The following is a 19,278-nucleotide window of genomic DNA, read 5'->3' as shown; positions in this document are numbered from 1 at the left end:
TCTACAGTGAGTAAACATCATGGCATCCATTCAAATCCTACAACATTATATTGAAGTTGACATCTTAAAACAGATGTCATTTTTGTTTTGCTGTGCTATCTTTTCTGCTACGCTATACTCTGGATTTATACACTATTATACCATAGCATTGTTGAATACTCCTTTCTGATTTGCTTAAAGGGCATTCTAGAGCATACATTATTTCCCTATAACGCACAGTATAATTGCACGATATAATTGAAGTTAATTCTTACATGTTCTATTTTTGAGCTGCAAAAGTTTTGTTGAATTCGATTTTCATAATAGCAAGCAAGCCTGTTTGCTTGGTTACCAAAGCAACTACTGTAGCTATCTAGCTAGCTAGTAAACTTGCTAGCTACTATGTTGTCACATTTCTACTGGAAAATGAATACATTTCTAGCGGCAAATATGTTAATTTATAGCCATGGTCTAAAAGGGATAATCAACTCAGGGCTCTATGTGTTCTCTGGAAAATAATGCAACTCAGTGGAAGGTTAATTCCACGTCGTGCATTATTTTCCAAAGAATGCACAGCCCCTCGTTGATTATCCCTTACTAACCACACTATTCTATACACTATTCTGTGCTACTTTAATGCTATCAGTTGTATGGAGCTGACTGAGGGCTCCAAACTGATAGTTGTTTGCTTAGTCCTTTACAGTAGAGGCTGGTGGGAGGAGCTATAGGAGGATGGGCTCATTGTAATGCCTGGAATGGAACACATGGAACAGAATCAAACATAAGTCGCTCTGGATAAGAGCATCTGCTAAATGACTAAAATGTAAATGTAAACGTGGTTTCCATGTCTTTGATGTGTATGAAACGGATACAATTATTCCATTCCAGCCAATACAATGAGCCCGTCCTCCTATAGCTCCCACCAGCCTCCTCTGGTCCTTTACCAGGGTAGATTCTGAAGAATCCTGAGGAGCTGCCAAAATACTGCCAGGTGAGGGTGGGGTCTTTCTGGAAGTTGTTCATGAACACGTCATTCAGAGCCTCCGACCAGTAGATTCCATTGAGGATGTAGGCATCTTTACACAGAGGAGAAAGAGAGAGCAGCAAATGAGTGAGATGGAAAGTGTGACATCACATATAGTAACTGTCACCTGTTTCACTTTAAAGGCTGACTAAGCCACACCTAACCCAGTTTTCTTTCATGCTAATCTCTCATTGAATTCAATGTGTGATTTATGCAAAATCTGTGCTTCATGCATAGATAAGTTAGGATTTGGATCCAAGGGCCCGAAAACAATTATTGCTGTGTGTTTAAACTTCATCGCACACACCTTTGTTGTAGACGTTGGTTGGAACCTGTACGTCACTCTGCATTGTGTTGACTGGCAGGTTGTTGAAATGCTCATTCTCCTCCAGAGGAAACTCCCCACCCAGCTCTACGAAGTTACCATCTTCATCCGCTGTGTTCACCAGCATGGAGTTATAGTAGTCAAACTGGAGAAGGACACAGCATGGGAAGGGTGGAAAAGTTAAATTCATATTCATCAACTATGATTTGAGTATTGTTGTAAGTCGAGTAACATTAGAAGTGTACGGTAGCCTATATTCTATCTGAAAAAGGCTTCTGCTCATGGTATTGTTTGTTTTTGTGGTAATCAAAATGTGCATGATGGTTAGGCATTTCATTTTCTCTATTGTGGTACTGTAGAATAGTTTTGTGAAAATCATATTAGCAATACTTTGATAAATCTGAGATCTCATATTCCCACAGACAGATAGAATGACAAACCTGTAGAGTTTTGTTGAAGTCGTGGTACAAATCTGCATCCTCCGCAGACTCAGCCAACCTCTAAGGAGAAAATAAAGCTATTTATTATTTAAAGACGTTTCTCAAACCACAAGCCTAACCACAACACACATGGTAACAGTTCTGTGGGTGGTAACTCAAAGAGGTTATGATGCAGCAGGGGACATCAACTGGCGGCCCGAGGGCAAATCTGGTCCGCGAGGTAATCTAATGTGTCTTAGGTTGTCTTACATAGTTAAAAATAAGAAAAAACTACTTGGCAGGAGAGAGAGAGACCTCTGACCTCTGACCTCTGTACTCACCTTAACTGACTTCATCTTGGACCCCAGCATTCTCTCCATGTCCTCTGCAAAGTCCCTCACTTGGTCTCTCCCATCGATGTCCACTATCTTAATAATGGACTCCACATCTTTGAGTTTCTGAAAAGAGCAAGGGAGGGGATATTCAACAACACCTTTTACTATGATTGATACAATAACTTTGATCATCTGCGTTCCCATTTGTACAGGAAATAAAATACAGCTCCAAATGTTTCATTGTCATACTACATGTATAATTTTCTCTTAGAACTGATTGAAAGTTAAGTGTGAGCCATTACTTCAATCCATTTGAGGTACCTGTAAATAAGTAGAGGACGGGAGTCCAAACAGAGCCAGCGGAGTCCTCTGGATTTACTTTAATTTTAGGTCTTAATTACTTGATTAAGTTACTCAATAATCCCAATTAACCAAGCAATCCATATACTGAAGGCTGAAGGCTTCATATGGTGTATACTGAGGCTATTAGAGTAGTCATGTGTGAATAGCTCTGGTTGGGAGATAGTTCAGCCATGCTGGATACCAGTGTTTTTACTCAGGCAATTCACAGGTACAGTTCCACTGGGCATCATGTAATTGGATTTAGGTTAAAAGTTGGGTGAAAACAAGACGAAATGCTCTCACGTTGATGACTTTTTGCAAATCCAATTAATTTCCCACGTTGATTCAATGTCATCACATAGATTTATTTGGGTGGAAACAACGTTGATTCAACCAGTTTTTGCCAACAGTGGGATGAGTCCACAATGGTCATCATTATGTCAGGAAAATCAGATATTGAGGTAGACATGTAACATAGACAACATCAGCAAACCATAAAACAGTAGTCATGGAAATTGAATAATTAGAGTAGAGACAAACAAAACAAACAAAACAAACAAACACAACAAACATTCTTAAAACAGTATTGGAACATGACTATCTGAAACAAGTACAGGACATAACATCCTGATGATCATTATGGTAAAGAGTTCCTGGTCCCTCCAGTAAAGCTGGGCATTAGATTAGTGTGATCCTGTAAGTAGCCTAGCTGCCCTGTGGCCTGTGTGTGTCTGTCTGTTGCCCTGTGCCACTAGCTGTGCCAAGTCTCTCCCTCTCCCATACCTGACCAACAGAACCTAACGGATGGGGAAGCCCTTTAGATAGAGTGTGAACACCTGGCTCTGGCACCAACATCACACTCACTGACTTGGTGGACATAATGAGATTACAGGTGGCGGGTGGTGTTAGAGGAGAATATGAGGCGCCACATGAGGTTAAGACACGTGGTGAGACAAGGGACGAATGGGGTAGATGGTCATAAGTGTGACGCTTTTGAGCATCTCAGGTGGAAATGTGAAATAATGTGTGGTTCGTCTTTCGGTGAAAATACGATGTTGCAAGTTGTGATTGTAGTTTGCCCAACAAACCTAAAAAAAGCAACATATTTTACCTTTTGTAGAATGTTAGCTCCCGAGTATCTTGTGGTAGTCTCGCGTAGTTGCACTGAAAGGATATTAGCCCAAAACTGGACCCTGAAATAGACACAGAGAGAGAGAGAGAGAGAGAGAGAGAGATTGGCCCTGAATGCGGATTTTCATACCGTGGGTATGACATAACATGTATTTCTTCTGCTCTAATTATGTTGGTAACCAGTTAATAATAGCAATAAGGCACCTCGGGTGTTTGTGGTATATTACCAATATACCACGGCTAAGGGCTGTAACCAGGCACTCCGTGTTGCGTCGTACTTAAGAATAGCCCTTAGCCGTGGTATATTGGCCATATACCACACCCCCTTGGGCCTTATTGCTTAAATCAATCATCCCGTCAATGACAGAATATCATCACCAAGAATTTGGGGCCTTGCTGTCTACATGACGTTCAAAACCAGACAGGATTCTTGTGCCAGAAAAGTCCATGAATATCACAACAGGAGTAATAACAATTTGTTTATTAATCCCTATAGACAGTAGAGGGTTCCAGGTGTCCCTTAAGCACATGATGGGATTTTAAGGCACCTCTCTGTATATCAACAGACAGACAGCAAAGTGGTGTTGTACCGAAATGAAATAGAATGCTGTGGAACGTTATTGGATTGCTTTATATCTCTTTGTTGCTCTTTTGTCCGGATGTTGTGTAGAATCCTGAGATAGGAATATCTGAACCTACCATGTACCTTTATGAAGGATAATACAGAAGCCATTGTATTACGGTCACTCATAAATTAAACAGGACTCAGTCTACTACAGTAATGATGTGTTAACCATAATGCAATGCGGCACTCCATTAAATTTACAGGTAGGTGAATATTATCCATGAACTGCATACTAGAGCTGGGACGATAAACTGAAAATCATAAACACCATCAGTGCCGATCACTTATCGCATGCATTTTGCTGATATTGTAGCCTATACTAGAGAAATTTGAAATTTGAAATGAAAGTTTGCTAATATGGGTGATTTGTTAATGGGATCATTGATGGCTACAACCATCAAACTAGTAGTAGTAGTTTAAAGAATAATAATTAAAAACTGTGGTGCAGATTAATGTTGTAATTTATCATTATCGCGTCAATTCTGGCAATTTATTGCGATATGGATTTTTGTCCTTATCACCCAGCTCTACTGCATACAGTACCTCAGTGGTAACCTGTACTGGAAACCACACAATAGCATCAGTCAATGATAATACAAGGTAAAGAAGTAAAGGACATGGGTGCAATGGCAGGTACTGTTGGAATTGGAGTCAAGGCCTACCTACTGTATAGTATAAAGCTTAGGGATGAACAGGAGCGGCTTTACAGGTTTAGTTCATTAGGATTCCCATTAGCTACTTCACATGCAGCAGCTACTCATCCTGGAGTTCACATAAAACATACAAATACATGGTAAAGCACAGAAAAGTTATAGACAAGAGCAACATAAGATATTACATTAAATTCGAAATAAAAATAAAATAAGAGTTACAGTTGAAGTCGGAAGTTTACATACACTTAGGTTGGAGTCATTAAAACTCGTTTTTCAACCACTGCACACATTTCTTGTTAACAAACTATAGCTTTGGCAAATCTACTTTGTGCATGACACAAGTCATATTTCCAACAATTGTTTACAGACAGATTATTTCACTTATAATTCACTGTATCACACACTAAATTGACTGTGCCTTTAAACAGCTTGGAAAATTCCAGAAAATGATGTCATGGCTTTAGAAACTTCTGATAGGCTAATTGACATCATTTGAGTCAATTGGAGGTGTACCTGTGGATGTATTTCAAGGCCTACCTTCAAACTCAGTGCCTCTTTGCTTGACATCATGGGAAAATCAAAAGAAATCAGCCAAGACCTCAGAAAAAAAATTGTAGACCTCCACAAGTCTGGTTCATCCTTGGGAGCAATTTCCAAACGCCTGAAGGTACCACATTCATACAATAGTATGAAAATATAAACACTATGGGACCACGCAGCCGTCATACCGCTCAGGAAGGAGACGCGTTCTGTCTCCAAGAGATTAATGTACTTTGGTGCGAAAAGTGCAAATCAATCCCAGAACAACAGCAAAGGACCTTGTGAAGATGCTGGAGGAAACAGGTACAAAAGTATCTATATCCAGAGTAAAACGAGTCCTATATCGACATAACCTGAAAGGCCGCTCAGCAAGGAAGAAGCCACTGCTCCAAAACCACCATAAAAAAGCCAGACTACGGTTTGCAACTGCACATGGGGACAAAGATCGGACTTTTTGGAGAAATGTCTTCTGGTCTGATGAAACAAAAATAGAACTGTTTAGCCATAATGACCATCGTTATGTTTGGAGGAAGAAGGGGATGGCTTGCAAGCCGAAGAACACCATCCCAACCGTGAAGCACGGGGGTGGCAGCATCAATCTGTGGGGGTGCTTTGCTGCAGGAGGTGCACTTCACAAAATAGATGGCATCACGAGGAAGAAAAATTATGTGAATATATTGAAGCAACATCTCAAGACATCAGTCAGGAAGTTAAAGCTTGGTCGCAAATGGGTCTTCCAAATGGACAATGACCCCAAGCATACTTCCAAAGTTGTGGCAAAATGGCTTAAGGACAACAAAATCAAAGGTTTTGGAGTGGCCATCAAATTTATAAAAAATAAAAACGGAAATATTACATTTACATAAGTATTCAGACCCTTTACTCAGTACTTTGTTGAAGCAACTTTGGCAGCGATTACAGCCTCAAGAGTTCTTAGGTACAACGCTACTAGCTTGGCACACCTGTATTTGGGGAGTTTCTCCCATTCTTCCCTGCAGATCCTTTCAAGCTCTGTCAGGTTGGATGGGGAGCGTCGGTGCACAGTCACTTTCAGGTCTCTCCAGAGATGTTCGATCTGGTTCAAGTCCGGGCTCTGGCTGGGCCACTCAAGGACATTCAGAGACTTGTCCTGAAGCCACTCCTGCGTTGTCATGGCTGTGTGCTTAGTGTCGTTGTCCTGTTGGAAGGTGAACCTTCGCCCTAGTCTGAGGTCCTGAGCGCTCTGGAGCAAGTTTTCAACAAGGATCTCTCTGTACTTTGCTCCATTAATCTTTCCCTCGATCCTGACTAGTCTCCCAGTCCCTGCCGCTGAAAAACATCCCCACAGCATGACGCTGCCACCACCATGCTTCACCGTAGGGATGGTGCCAGGTTTCCTCCAGACGTGACGCTTGGCATTCAGGCCAAAGAGTTCAATCTTGGTTTCATCAGACCAGCGAATCTTGTTTCTCATGGTCTGAGAGTCCTTTAGGTGCCTTTTGGCAAACTCCAAGTGGGCTGTTATGTTCCTTTTACTGAGGAGTGGCTTCCGTCTGGTCACTCTACCATAAAGAACTGATTGGTTGTTGTGCTGCAGAGATGGTTGTTCTTCTGGAAGTTTCTTCCATCTCCACAGAGGAACTCTGGAGCTCTGTCAGATTGACCATCGGGTTCTTGGTCACCTCCCTGACCAAGGCCCTTCTCCCCTGATTGCTCAGTTTGGCCAGGTGTCCATCTCTAGGAAGGGACTTGATGGTTCCAAACTTCTTCCATTTAATAATGATGGTGGCCACTGTGTTCTTGGGAACCTTCATTGCTGCAGAAATGTTTTGGTACCCTTCCCCAGATCTGTGCCTCGACACAATCCTGTCTTGGAGCTCTATGAACAATTCCTTCAACCTCATGGCTTGGTTTTTGCTCTGACATGCACTGTCAACTGTGGGATCTTATATAGACAGGTGTGTGCCTTTCCAAATCATGTCCAATCAATTGAATTTACCACAGGTGTAGAAACATCTCAAGGATGATCAATGGAAACAAGATGCACATGAGCTCAATTTCGAGTCTCATAGCAAAGGGTCTGAATACTTACGTCAATATGGTATTTCTGTTTTTAATTTTGTATACATTTGCAAAAAATTTGAACAACCTATTTTTGCTTTGTCATTATGGGGTATTGTGTGTGGACTGATGAGGATTTGTATTTATTTAATCAATTTTAGAATAAGGCTGTAACGTAACAAAATGTGGAAAACGTCAAGGGGTCTGAATACTTTCCGAATACACTGTACATATTCATATTCTTATATACAGTACAGTTAAATTACATCTTTAGAATAAGGAGAGCCGCTGTTAGACAATACAGTGCCTTGCAAAAGTATTCATTCCCCTTGGCGTTTTTCCTATTTTGTTGCATTATAACCTGTAATTTAAATTGATTTTTATTTGGATTTCATGTAAAGGACATACACAAAATAGTCCAAATTGGTGAAGGCAAATGAAAAAAATAACTTGTTTCAAAAAATTATACAAAATATATAACGGATGGTGCTAAATACAGGGAAATTCTTGAGGGAAACCTGTTTCAGTCTTCCAGAGATTTGAGACTGGGACGGAGGTTCACCTTCCAGCAGGACAATGACCCTAAGCATACTGCTAAAGCAACACTCGAGTGGTTTAAGGGGAAACATTGAAATGTCTTGGAATTGCCTAGTCAAAGCCCAGACCTCAATCCAATTGAGAATCTGTGGTATGACTTAAAGATTGCTGTACACCAGCGGAACCCATCCAACTTGAAGGAGCTGGAGCAGTTTTGCCTTGAAGAATGGGCAAAAATCAGAGTGGCTAGATGTGCCAAGCTTATAGAGACATACCCCAAGAGACTTGCAGCTGTAATTGCTGCAAAAGGTGGTTCTACAAAGTATTGACTTTGGGGGGGTGAATAGTTATGCACGCTCAAGTTTTCTGTTTTTTTGTCTTATTTCTTGTTTGTTTCACAGTATAAAATACTTTACATCTTCAAAGTGGTAGACATGTTGTGTAAATCAAATGATACAATCCGTTTTAATTCCAGGTTGTAAGGCAACAAAATATGAAAAATGCCAAGGGGGTGAATACTTTGTATGATAAATATTCCTCCACTACAAACTGGGCTGGGAGCTGCAGGTGGTGCAGCCTGCAGTCTAGAACAAACAGACAGTCTGGATTATGGCACTATGGCTCAGCTCAGGATAATACTGTATGTAGGATCAGATATAGGATCAGCTGATGCGCTTAAAGTGTCCCAGCGTAACACATACACACTGCACATTGCCGTTACACAGCAGTGTTGTGTATTATTTTGTGTGTGTGCGTGTGTGTCTGGCTGTATGAGCAATATCAAAGCAGACTTGTTTAACCCAGCCAAAGATATACCATATTGTTAACATTCTGTCCCAAATCAAGCAACGCTCATTCAGACTACAACAGTCGTGCTGAGACATCAGGCCGTGATGGCTCCAGTGTGGTGCAGGTTAACATGCAGGAGGTTCCTCTGTCAACACACTCCAACCTGCACGACCATCTGTGTGGGCCTGTGTGTGTGTGTCACGGCCACCAGCCCGGACAAAATGGGTGAGGGCAGTATCCTGCAGGATAACATATGACCGGCACTTTCCCCTTTGGACCACTTCCTCCTGACTGACCACTGCTGACTGACTGACCACAGCTGACTGACTGACCACTGCTGACTGACTGACCATTGCAGCACTGACTGACCACTGCTGACTGGGATTTTCGGGGGTAGAAATGTGACCAAAAAAAACATGATTCTGAGTACAAAAGACAATGACATCCAATGCCAAATGTTGCCTGCTGGGAACTAAGATTAGGAAAGCTAGAAAATTCTCAGACATAGTATATTTTATCTGTGACACACTAGCGTAAAAACCAGTGGAGCCTCATTATTGTTATTTTATTGTGTTACTTTTATTTTTTTCATTTTATACTTTAGTTTATTTAGTAAATATTTTCTTAACTATAGTTTCTTAAAACTGCATTGTTGTTTAAGGGCTTGAAAGTAAGTATTTCACGTTAAGGTCTATACCTGTTATATTCGGCGCATGTGACAAATAAAATGTGATATGATTTGAGCTGTCGGCGGTAAGTTGTTGGCTACTTTGAAGAGCGCCATAGCTTTTGGTCAATCAGTATGATATTCATCCTGACTCAATAATTTAAATGTATGTAAGATCAGGAGAATATCCCGTTTGTCCAGCGCCGACCCTATAGTAGCCTACAAATAGAATCTACAGAAACACAGACAAGCACAGAACAGCCAGCTCTCACCATTGTGCCTAGGGGAAATAGTGATGCACTTTACAACAAAGACAAGTCTAGACTAGTCCCACATGGGAAATGTAATGTAGTGAACCACGGGACAAACACTGTTTGTCGCTGGATGACGAATCACATCAAATCATGTTCTGGGACTGGTCTGGCTGCCCTCTGGCTCTGTCCCCTAATGTGGTGGGATGAGTGGGGACACAGGACCAGGCGAGCAGAGAGCAGAGGGCAAGACACAAGCGTGATTAATCTCCCAGGCTCATGTGACCTTTTTGGGGGCTGTGGTTTTGGTGACAGTTGGATGGGGTTAAATTATAGCAGAGGAAGAGAAGCGGAGGGAGAGGAGAGAGGAATCAGGGTCAATGTGTAATCAGGCCTTAAAATGAACCGAACAGCAGCTGACTGCAGATAAACAACAAGCACCAGCCAGTCAGGCAGTCAGTCAGTCAGTCAGTCAGTCTATCAGACAGACAGTATCAGAATAGAGATTCAGAATAGAGATTCAGAATAGAGATTCAACCTCCTCCTTATATGCCAGTTATCAGACAGTTTAATCCTCCTCTTCTATAACTGGGCTGTGATTCGGCTGGTCAGAAAATGTGCTTCCTCAAACATTTTCCAAGTGCAACAATTGCATTTGTTAGAAGAGAGAAAGTCAGTCACTTGCATCCATTCTCTTTTACTGCTGCTGAACCATAGTCAGGGTGACAAGATGCTGACAAAACTATGGAGACCCATTAACTTTCACTACAGGATTGCTACAGACCACACAGATATACAGTGGCTTGCGAAAGTATTCACCCCTCTTGGCGTTTTTCCTATTTTGTTGCATTACTAACTGTAATTTAAATTGATTTTTATTTGGATTTCATGTAATGCGCAAAATAGTCCAAATTGGTGAAGTAAAATAAAAAATTAACTTGTTTAAAAAAATTCTAATAAATAAATAACGGAAAAGTGCGTGCATATGTATTCACCCCCTTTGCTATGAAGCCCCTAAATAAGATCTGGTGTAACCAATTACCTTCAGAAGTCACATAATTAGTAAAATATAGTCCACCTGTGTGCAATCTAAGTGTCACATGATCTCAGTATATATACACCTGTTCTGAAAGGCCCCAGAGTCTGCAATACCACTAAGCAAGGGGCACCACCAAGCAAGCGGCACCATGAAGACCAATGAGCTCTCCAAACAGGTCAGGGACAATGGAGAAGTAGAGATCAGGGTTGGGTTATAAAAAAATATCTGAAACTTTGAACATCCCACGGAGCACCATTAAATTCATTATAAAAAAATGGAAAGAATATGGCACCACTAGAGAGGGCCGCCCACCAAAACTCACGGACCAGGCAATTAGAGCATTAATCAGAGAGGCAACAAAGAGACCAAAGATAACCCTGAAGGAGCTGCAAAGCTCCACAGCGGAGATTGGAGTATCTGTCCATAGGACCACTTTAAGCCGTACAATAAGCAAACATGTTTGGTGTTCGCCAAAAGGCATGTGGGAGACTCCCCAAACATATGGAAGAAGCTACTCTGGTCAGATGAGACTAAAATTGAGCTTTTTGGCTATCAAGGAAAACGCAATGTCTGGCGCAAACCCAACACCTCTCATCACCCGGGAACACCATCCCCACAGTGAAGCATGGTGGTGGCAGCATCATGCTGTGAGAATGTTTTTCATCGGCAGAGACTGGGAAACTTGGTCAGAATTGAAGGAATGATGGATGGCGCTAAATACAGGGAAATTCTTGAGGGAAACCTGTTTCAGTCTTCCAGAGATTTGAGACTGGGACGGAGGTTCACCTTCCAGCAGGACTATGACCCTAAGCATACTGCTAAAGCAACACTCGAGGGGTTTAAGGGGAAACATTGAAATGTCTTGGAATGGCCTTGTCAAAGCCCAGACCTCAATCCAATTGAGAATCTGTGGTATGACTTAAAGATTGCTGTACACCAGCGGAACCCATCCAACTTGAAGGAGCTTGAGCAGTTTTGCATCGAAGAATGGACAAAATCCCAGTGGCTAGATGTGCCAAGCTTATAGAGACATACTCCAAGAGACTTGCAGCTGTAATTGCTGCAAAAGGTGGCTCTACAAAGTATTGACTTTGGGGGGTGAATAGTTATGCACGCTCAAGTTTTCTGTTTTTTTTGTCTTATTTCTTGTTTGTTTCACAATAAAAAATATTTTGCATCTTCAAAGTGGTAGGCATGTTGTGTAAATCAAATGATACAAACCCCCAAAAAATCTTTTTTAATTCCAGGTTGTAAGGCAACAAAATAGTAAAAACACCAAGGGTGGATGAATACTTTTGCCATGCACTGTAGAAGACAGTATAGTACGAATACCACTGAGCTGAGTGAATTGCTCAGCATAGACTTGTGCCACTTGTGTCTTTACATTTGGCATGATCCTCAAAAAGTTCTAAAGCTGCACCATTGAGAGCATCTTGACTGGCTGCATCACTGCTTGGTATGGCAACTGCTTGGCATCCGACCGCAAGGCACTACAGAGGGTAGTGCGTACGGCTCTGTACATCACTGGGGCCGAGCTCCCTGCCATCCAGGACCTCTATACCAGGCGGTGTCAGAGGAAGGCCCTAAAAATGGTCAAAGACTCCAGCCACCCAAGTCATAGAATGTTCTCTCTGCTACCTCACAGCAAGCGATACGGTGTGCATATAGCCAAGTTATCGTTACTCATTGTATATTCATTCCTTATTATTTTTATATTATTTTTTCTCTCTGCCTTGTTGGGAAGGGCCCATAAGTAAGCATTTCACTGTTAGTCTACACCTGTTGTTTATCAAACATGTGACTAATACAAATGCATTTTATTTTTATTTGACACACAAAGCATCAGTAACCAATATGAAACTTTAAAGGAGAGACTGTTGGTGAGCACTACTACATAGTTCTGAGGGTCTACTCACGTCTCAGGCGGTATCTTCATCTGAGCGTGAGCAGTGAAGCAGAACCAGCTGAAACACAGGATCCACAGGCCCAGCCTCAGCCCTGTGGGGGTCCCTCTGGGTCTGAGCCTCAGCCTTGTGGGGGTCCCTCTGTGTCCCAGCCTGTTTGTTTCTCCACCTGATCTGGCCCTGGGTCGTAGTCCCATCCTGCCCGGGTCCACTGTGTCGCCTGAGGAGGACATCCGTACACGTCCGGTAGCTATGGCTCCTCTCCAATGTCTCAGTCAGCACACAACAAACAATGACAACACACCTCAGGATCAGCAAGCCTCAGGAAAGTGTTGAGGAACATCCCAATGAGTCTGTAGGGTTAGGGTTAAGTTTCCTCATGTCGGCTAAAGGAAGTGGATGACCTTGACATCCTTTCTGACTGTGTTGAATCTATGACCCAGAATGCTCTTCTCCTCAGTGTCCATGAATACCCGGTGTCTGGATCCTGTCATCCTCCAACCCTTTCTCTCCTTATCTTCTCATCCTCTCAAAACCACAGGTCAAAGTCTCCTCTTGACAATCTTAAAGCACCACCACCTGCTCCTGTTGCCTTCTGGAAGATTAGAAGCTCTAAAACATTCCAACATGACACAATGAAGAGGCACTATTCAGATCACTGTGACCTGTCAATCAACCATGAAGAAGACACTCTAAGAAGTATTCATCAGAAGTTCACCATGCAGTGGTCATTCACATGGATCTAGTTGCTGTAGTTCCTATGCGTCCTGCCGGTGAAGGATCCCCTCGAGGTCCCTGGTAGCCCAGAGCAGATGAAAAGGTTACACAGAGACCAGACCAGACAGATGTGTCACACTGACAACGTCAATGGCCAGATGAAAATATCCAGAGAAAAAGGCAGGAGGGATGCATTTAGCAGCCATTGATTTGCCGACGCTGCCTTCTCTGACAGTCACACAATTTATGGCATAATCTACTTGGATTAAAGCTCCCCACCCCAACCGAGAAGGGGATAGGAGAGAGAGAGGAAGGGAGGGGTGGATAGAGGGAGGGAGGGGAGTAGAGAGGAGGAGGGAGGGAGGGAGGGAGGGAGGGAGGGAGGGAGGGAGGGAGGGAGGGAGGGAGGGAGGGAGGGAGGGGGGATCGAAGCGGAGGATTGGATGAGGGGTTTGTTTTATCTAAGAGGATTATAGTGATTTCTGGAGACAGGCTCTTGTCCATCCAATCAGTGGAGGATAGATAAAAGCCCCAACGATTTGTTTAGCGAAGGCAGTTCTGGACTGTCTGGGACATCTAGCAGAGCCTGATACTCCCCTCCAACATCAACAAAAACATGCTTGCCAAGCCTGCTCCTGCCCGGCCACTCTGGCACTGTGGTCCTCTGGTACAGGAGCACCGCTAAGCAGGGACATAGCATTGCTGAGTGAACTCACACACACACACACTCACTCACGCATGCATGCACGCACACACACACACATCTTTAAAAAAAATGCATGTTTGTACTTTTGTCTTGAAACAGTGCTGCAGTGAGACTATGTGATAAGGGATGTACAAGTGGGACATCAACTAGAGGTACTTTAAGACTAATCTCCTTTAAAAAAATCTATTAGAGGAGGAGAGCACTAAGCTGCTACTCTCCTGACCTATGGGATCTCATGGTATCTCATATTTAGTCTTATCTTATCTTATCTTATCCATGACCTTCAATAGAGAATAGAGTTTAGACTCCCAAATGGTTTGGAGCATTTGTCACTAATAAAAAATGGTCAATTTCTAAAATGACAGATTGAGCTAAACCCATCAACCCATATTACTCTGTCCTCAGTTGTCCGTGGTTGAGATTGAAGTCAAGACAAGAGCTCCCTCTGCTGGCATGTGAGGAAACACGCAGGAGTTTATCTCTTGGAAGGGATGGGGGTATAATACAGAGGGATTCATCCCAGAAAGCCGTACTGCAACTTAGTTGAAGCAAATACTCTTTATTTATCCTAACATGGTGTTCATTCTGGGGTGATGAGACAAGGAAAAAATAATTGCACCGACCCACCCACAAGAAAATATAATATTATTCCAGTTAACTTTCTCAGAAGACTTCTTTTTGTACAGTGCTTTTGGGAGACAGGACCGTTGTGGGTCACTGTGGAGAGGTTAGGTTTAGTGGCACACCTGTAGTAACTCACGGTGGCCTGGGTGTCAGGTTGGCCCCTGTAGCAACCAGAGCTGTGCTCTTTGGCCAGTACACAGCGTGACAGAGTAAATCACCCCCAGTTACATGGATTCTAATCTACGCCCACACTGGAAAACATACAGAGAACTCATCCTAGATTAGCATTTCTACTTGGATATGCTGTATGAACATAGGCCCAGCAGCATGCAATAAGTAAACGTCCATTCTCCTCTCTTCATGCACCTTGCCTGGGTAGCGAGGTAATTTACATTTACGTCATTTAGCAGACGCTCTTATCCAGAGCGACTTACAGTTAGTGCATACATTATTTTATATTTTTCATACTGGCCCCCGTGGGAATCGAACCCACAACCCTGGCGTTGCAAACACCATGCTCTACTGAGCTACATCCCTGCCGGCCATTCCCTCCCCTATCCTGGACGACGCTGGGCCAATTGTGCGCCGCCCCATGGGTCTCCCGGTCGCGGCCGGCTACGACAGAGCCTGGATTCAAACCAGGATCTCTAGTGGCACAGCTAGCACTGCGATGCAGTGCCTTAGACCACTGCGCCACTCGGGAGTACATGATGATAGTATTATTATGATAGTATTATTCTCTGCAGATTATTATTATAGTCCGCAGCAGGGTCAATTTTGGGTCATATTGATCTCACACCCAGAGCCAAATCAGTTAGTCCATTTAGGCTTTCAAGAGAGAGTAGTTTCATATGGACCCACAATCACACAACCATCACATCAAGCTCATCTGATCAAGCTCCTCGGCTCTTCTAGCTCTCTGATATGGGGGCTTATCCAGCCCTCCCCAGAACAATACTCCCATTGAGGAGAACAGAGTAGCCCCCGCGTGGCCCAGGCCCTCAGAGACCAGCCAGGGCCAACCAGTGGGGTCCAACAGGCGGCTAATAGGCAGGCGGGGCACGGGGCCCAGGGTCTGATCCATGCAGCTGTTGCCTGGCACACTCCGGCCTCAGGGAGACACGACAGTTTATGTTAGTGCCAAGTGCTGCTGCTGCCGTGGAGGGGGTGCTGCTGCTGTGGAGGGAGTGCTGCTGCTGTGGAGGGAGTGCTGCTGCTGTGGAGGGATTGCTGCTGCTGCTGTGGAGGGGGTGCTGCTGCTGTGGAGGGAGTGCTGCTGCTGCCGTGGAGGGGGTGCTGCTGCTGTGGAGGGAGTGCTGCTGCTGTGGAGGGAGTGCTGCTGCTGCCGTGGAGGGGGTGCTGCTGCTGTGGAGGGATTGCTGCTGCTGCTGTGGAGGGGGTGCTGCTGCTGTGGAGGGAGTGCTGCTGCTGTCGTTGGGAGTGCTGCTATTGCTGTGGAGTGGGTGGTAGGGTGCTGCCTGGTGCAGCTCTTTCATTGTGGGCGCATGTGGAAATGGTGGGAGTGGGGATGGAGGATAGATGGATGGACAGACCGATAGATGGATGGACAGAGGGATGGTGTAGTCACTGCAAGGCCAGACTGCACAGGGTGGTACGAACCCAACCACCCACCCATGATCCACCCCTCATCAACATCTTCACCCTGTCTGTCCTCCCAGTCTGCCCCATGCACCATGCTGTTCAATGGGCAGAGACTAGGGACTAGACAACCCCCTCTGGGATGGGCATTCTACAGAGACAGGCTGGTCTTGTCTGGAGGATAGGGTGAGAACTAGGCATGGTTTCAACCCTATGCAAGCGTTGAGCAGAGTGATCTGGCTGGAGGATAGGGGTGAAGACTAGGCCTATGTTAAAGTAGAGCAGATCTTCCAGCCTTGTAGTAGATTCACTATAGTGTATGCCACAGTAAGCAGGGTGCGGCGGGGTCCACTCTTCCCAGAGCTGAGGGATGCTGAGACGTGGGTAATTACAGATACTAAAAATACTGCAGCATTTGTTGGAGTTAATGGTCGTGCTGCTACAGTATACCCACTGCAGTTCAGCATACACACATACATGAACGCACACACACATGCACGTCGCACATACTCCCGTCGTACACACACACACACACACACAAACGCACACAAACAAACACAAACACACACGCACACAAACACACACACACACACACACACACACACACACAGGCAAAGAGGTAGATAGGGTTACCCTGCTGACAGAGCAGGATGCCTGGCATTACAGCCCAGGAGAAGGCTCTGAGAAGGGCCCAAAGGGTCTAGGGTAGCAACAGGGGCATGGAGCCTCAAATATTCCGACATAGAGCCTAAGAATATTCGGGCAACACTGCAGAAAAATGATGATACATTTGCATGTACAAGGTATCTGTCACTGTGACCCCCACAGTGAATCCAGCAGAGGGTGCTGATATGGGATGTGTAGTAGACAGGACATTTTATTTGCTGTAACCTTAACCTAACCCTAGACTGGACATCACTGTGTTGCATTCTGACCGAGCAGTATCACACACTTCACTCTGAAACCATGTTTGAGCAAGTTCATTGATGCTACTGTGGGGATACGTTCAATACAAAGTGGTATGACACAATGACACTAATATGAGTATTTGGCTAATCTCTGAGAGGTCATCCTTTGGAGGAGTCCATTGTGATGCCCTCTCCACAGTACGTACACACACATGCCATGAGGTCCATACTGATGCCCTCTGAATGGATTCCTATCCACAGTCCACACACTCCATGCCCCCAGATGAGCGTGACACTGATCCAACCAGAGAGACCATTTTGCTCTCCACCTTATTTACTGATCCCTGTGCATATGACATCACCACACAGTCCAATATCAGGTTGCTCAGAAGTTGAAATATTAATGGCGACATCTGCTTAATTAAACTTCAGACCCTAATCTTCTGTGCCAAACCGCTGGTGCCGGGGTTTAAAAGTCATGCATTTCCCCCCTTTTCTAGAAGCATTTTCTCCCTCTACTGAAGAACAGTGCTTATCTCACAGTTGGTTTATTATTTATCCCCAGGCATTAGGCCAACAGTTGCCGTTCGTTCTGCCTGTTGCTCCCTCTCTCTAGCCCTGTGTCTGTCCGCACCTGCAGCTGTCACTTCTGCCTGCCTGCCACGGTTACTGCAGCACACTCTACCCACTTCCCTCTATGCCGGCCGGCGGCCGAGCCCCTTCTGTAGAGAATAGAGACCCATTCTGTAGAGAGTAGAGAACCCTTGTCTGTAGAGAGTAGAGACCCCCTTCTGTAGAGAGTAGAGACCCCCTTCTGTAGAGAGTAGAGACCGCCTTCTGTAGAGAGTAGAGACCCCTGGTCTGTAGAGAGTAGAGACCGCCTTCTGTAGAGAGTAGAGATCGCCTTATGTAGAGAGTAGTGACCCCCTTCTGTAGAGAGTAGAGACCCCCTTCTGTAGAGAGTAGAGACCGCGTTCTGTAGAGAGTAGAGACCCCCTTCTGTAGAGAGTAGAGACCGCCTTCTGTAGAGAGTAGGGACCCCCTTCTGTAGAGAGTAGAGACCCTTGGCCTATAGAGAGTAGAGACCCCCTTCTGTAGAGAGCAGAGACCCCTGGTCTGTAGAGAGTAGAGACCGCCTTCTGTAGAGAGTAGAGACCACCTTCTGTAGAGAGTAGAGACCGCCTTCTGTAGAGAGTAGAGACCCCCTTCTGTAGAGAGTAAAGACCCTTGGTCTTTAGATAGTAGAGACCCCCTTCTGTAGAGAGTAAAGACCCCCTTCTGTAGAGAGTAGAGCCCCCCTTCTGTAGAGAGTAGAGACCCCCTTCTGTAGAGAGTAGAGACCCCCTTCTGTGGAGAGTAGAGACCCCTGGTCTATAGAGAGTAGAGACCCCCTTCTGTAGAGAGCAGAGACCCCTGGTCTGTAGAGAGTAGAGACCGCCTTCTGTAGAGAGTAGAGACCCCCTTCTGTAGAGAGTAGAGACCGCATTCTGTAGAGAGTAGCGACTGCCTTCTGTAGAGACTAGAGACCCCCTTCTGTAGAGAGTAGAGACCACCTTCTGTAGAGAGCAGAGACTCCTGGTCTGTAGAGAGTAGAGACCCCCTTCTGTAGAGAGCAGAGACCCCTGGTCTGTAGAGAGTAGAGACCGCCTTCTGTAGAGAGTAGAGACCCCCTTCTGTAGAGAGTAGAGACCGCATTCTGTAGAGAGTAGAGACCGCCTTCTGTAGAGAGTAGAGACCCCCTTCTGTAGAGAGTACATACCGCCTTCTGTAGAGAGTAGAGACCCCCTTCTGTAGAGAGTAGAGACCGCCTTATGTAGAGAGTAGAGACCGCCTTCTGTAGAGAGTAGCGACCGCCTTCTGTAGAGAGTAGTGACCCCATTCTGTAGAGAGTAGAGACCACCTTCTGTAGAGAGTAGAGACCCCTGGTCTGTAGAGAGTACAGACCGCCTTCTGTAGAGAGTAGAGATCGCCTTCTGTAGAGAGTAGAGACCGCCTTCTGTAGAGAGTAGAGACCGCCTTCTGTAGAGAGTAGAGACCCCCTTCTGTAGAGAGTAGAGACCTCTGGTCTATAGAGAGTAGAGACCCCCTTCTGTAGAGAGTAGAGACCCCTGCTCTGTAGAGAGT

The 19,278-nt window shown here is 44.7% G+C and overlaps 1 protein-coding gene across 4 annotated transcripts in view; it reads right to left on the bottom strand.

The window, feature by feature from the left end:
• Positions 1 to 13,545, bottom strand: part of LOC121540575 (voltage-dependent calcium channel subunit alpha-2/delta-4) — a 73,117-nt gene extending 59,572 nt beyond the window's left edge. For all 4 annotated transcript variants that reach the window (XM_041849550.2, XM_041849553.2, XM_041849551.2 and 1 more), the window contains exons 1-6: positions 12,613 to 13,545; positions 3,536 to 3,617; positions 2,089 to 2,205; positions 1,769 to 1,828; positions 1,311 to 1,473; positions 924 to 1,055 (exon numbers count right to left, since the gene is read on the bottom strand). In XM_041849550.2, the coding sequence (XP_041705484.2) occupies positions 924 to 1,055; positions 1,311 to 1,473; positions 1,769 to 1,828; positions 2,089 to 2,205; positions 3,536 to 3,617; positions 12,613 to 12,833 (775 nt within the window). In that variant the 5' untranslated portion in view covers positions 12,834 to 13,545. The remainder of the gene's footprint in view (positions 1 to 923; positions 1,056 to 1,310; positions 1,474 to 1,768; positions 1,829 to 2,088; positions 2,206 to 3,535; positions 3,618 to 12,612) is intronic.
• Between the last annotated feature and the right edge of the window lie 5,733 nt (positions 13,546 to 19,278).

This window comes from Coregonus clupeaformis, chromosome 26 (genome assembly GCF_020615455.1).
Source record: "Coregonus clupeaformis isolate EN_2021a chromosome 26, ASM2061545v1, whole genome shotgun sequence".
In the NCBI taxonomy this organism is placed as follows: Eukaryota; Metazoa; Chordata; class Actinopteri; order Salmoniformes; family Salmonidae; genus Coregonus; species Coregonus clupeaformis.
The sequence above is the reverse complement of the archived record's forward strand: the minus strand, read 5'-3'. Positions and strand labels throughout refer to the sequence as shown.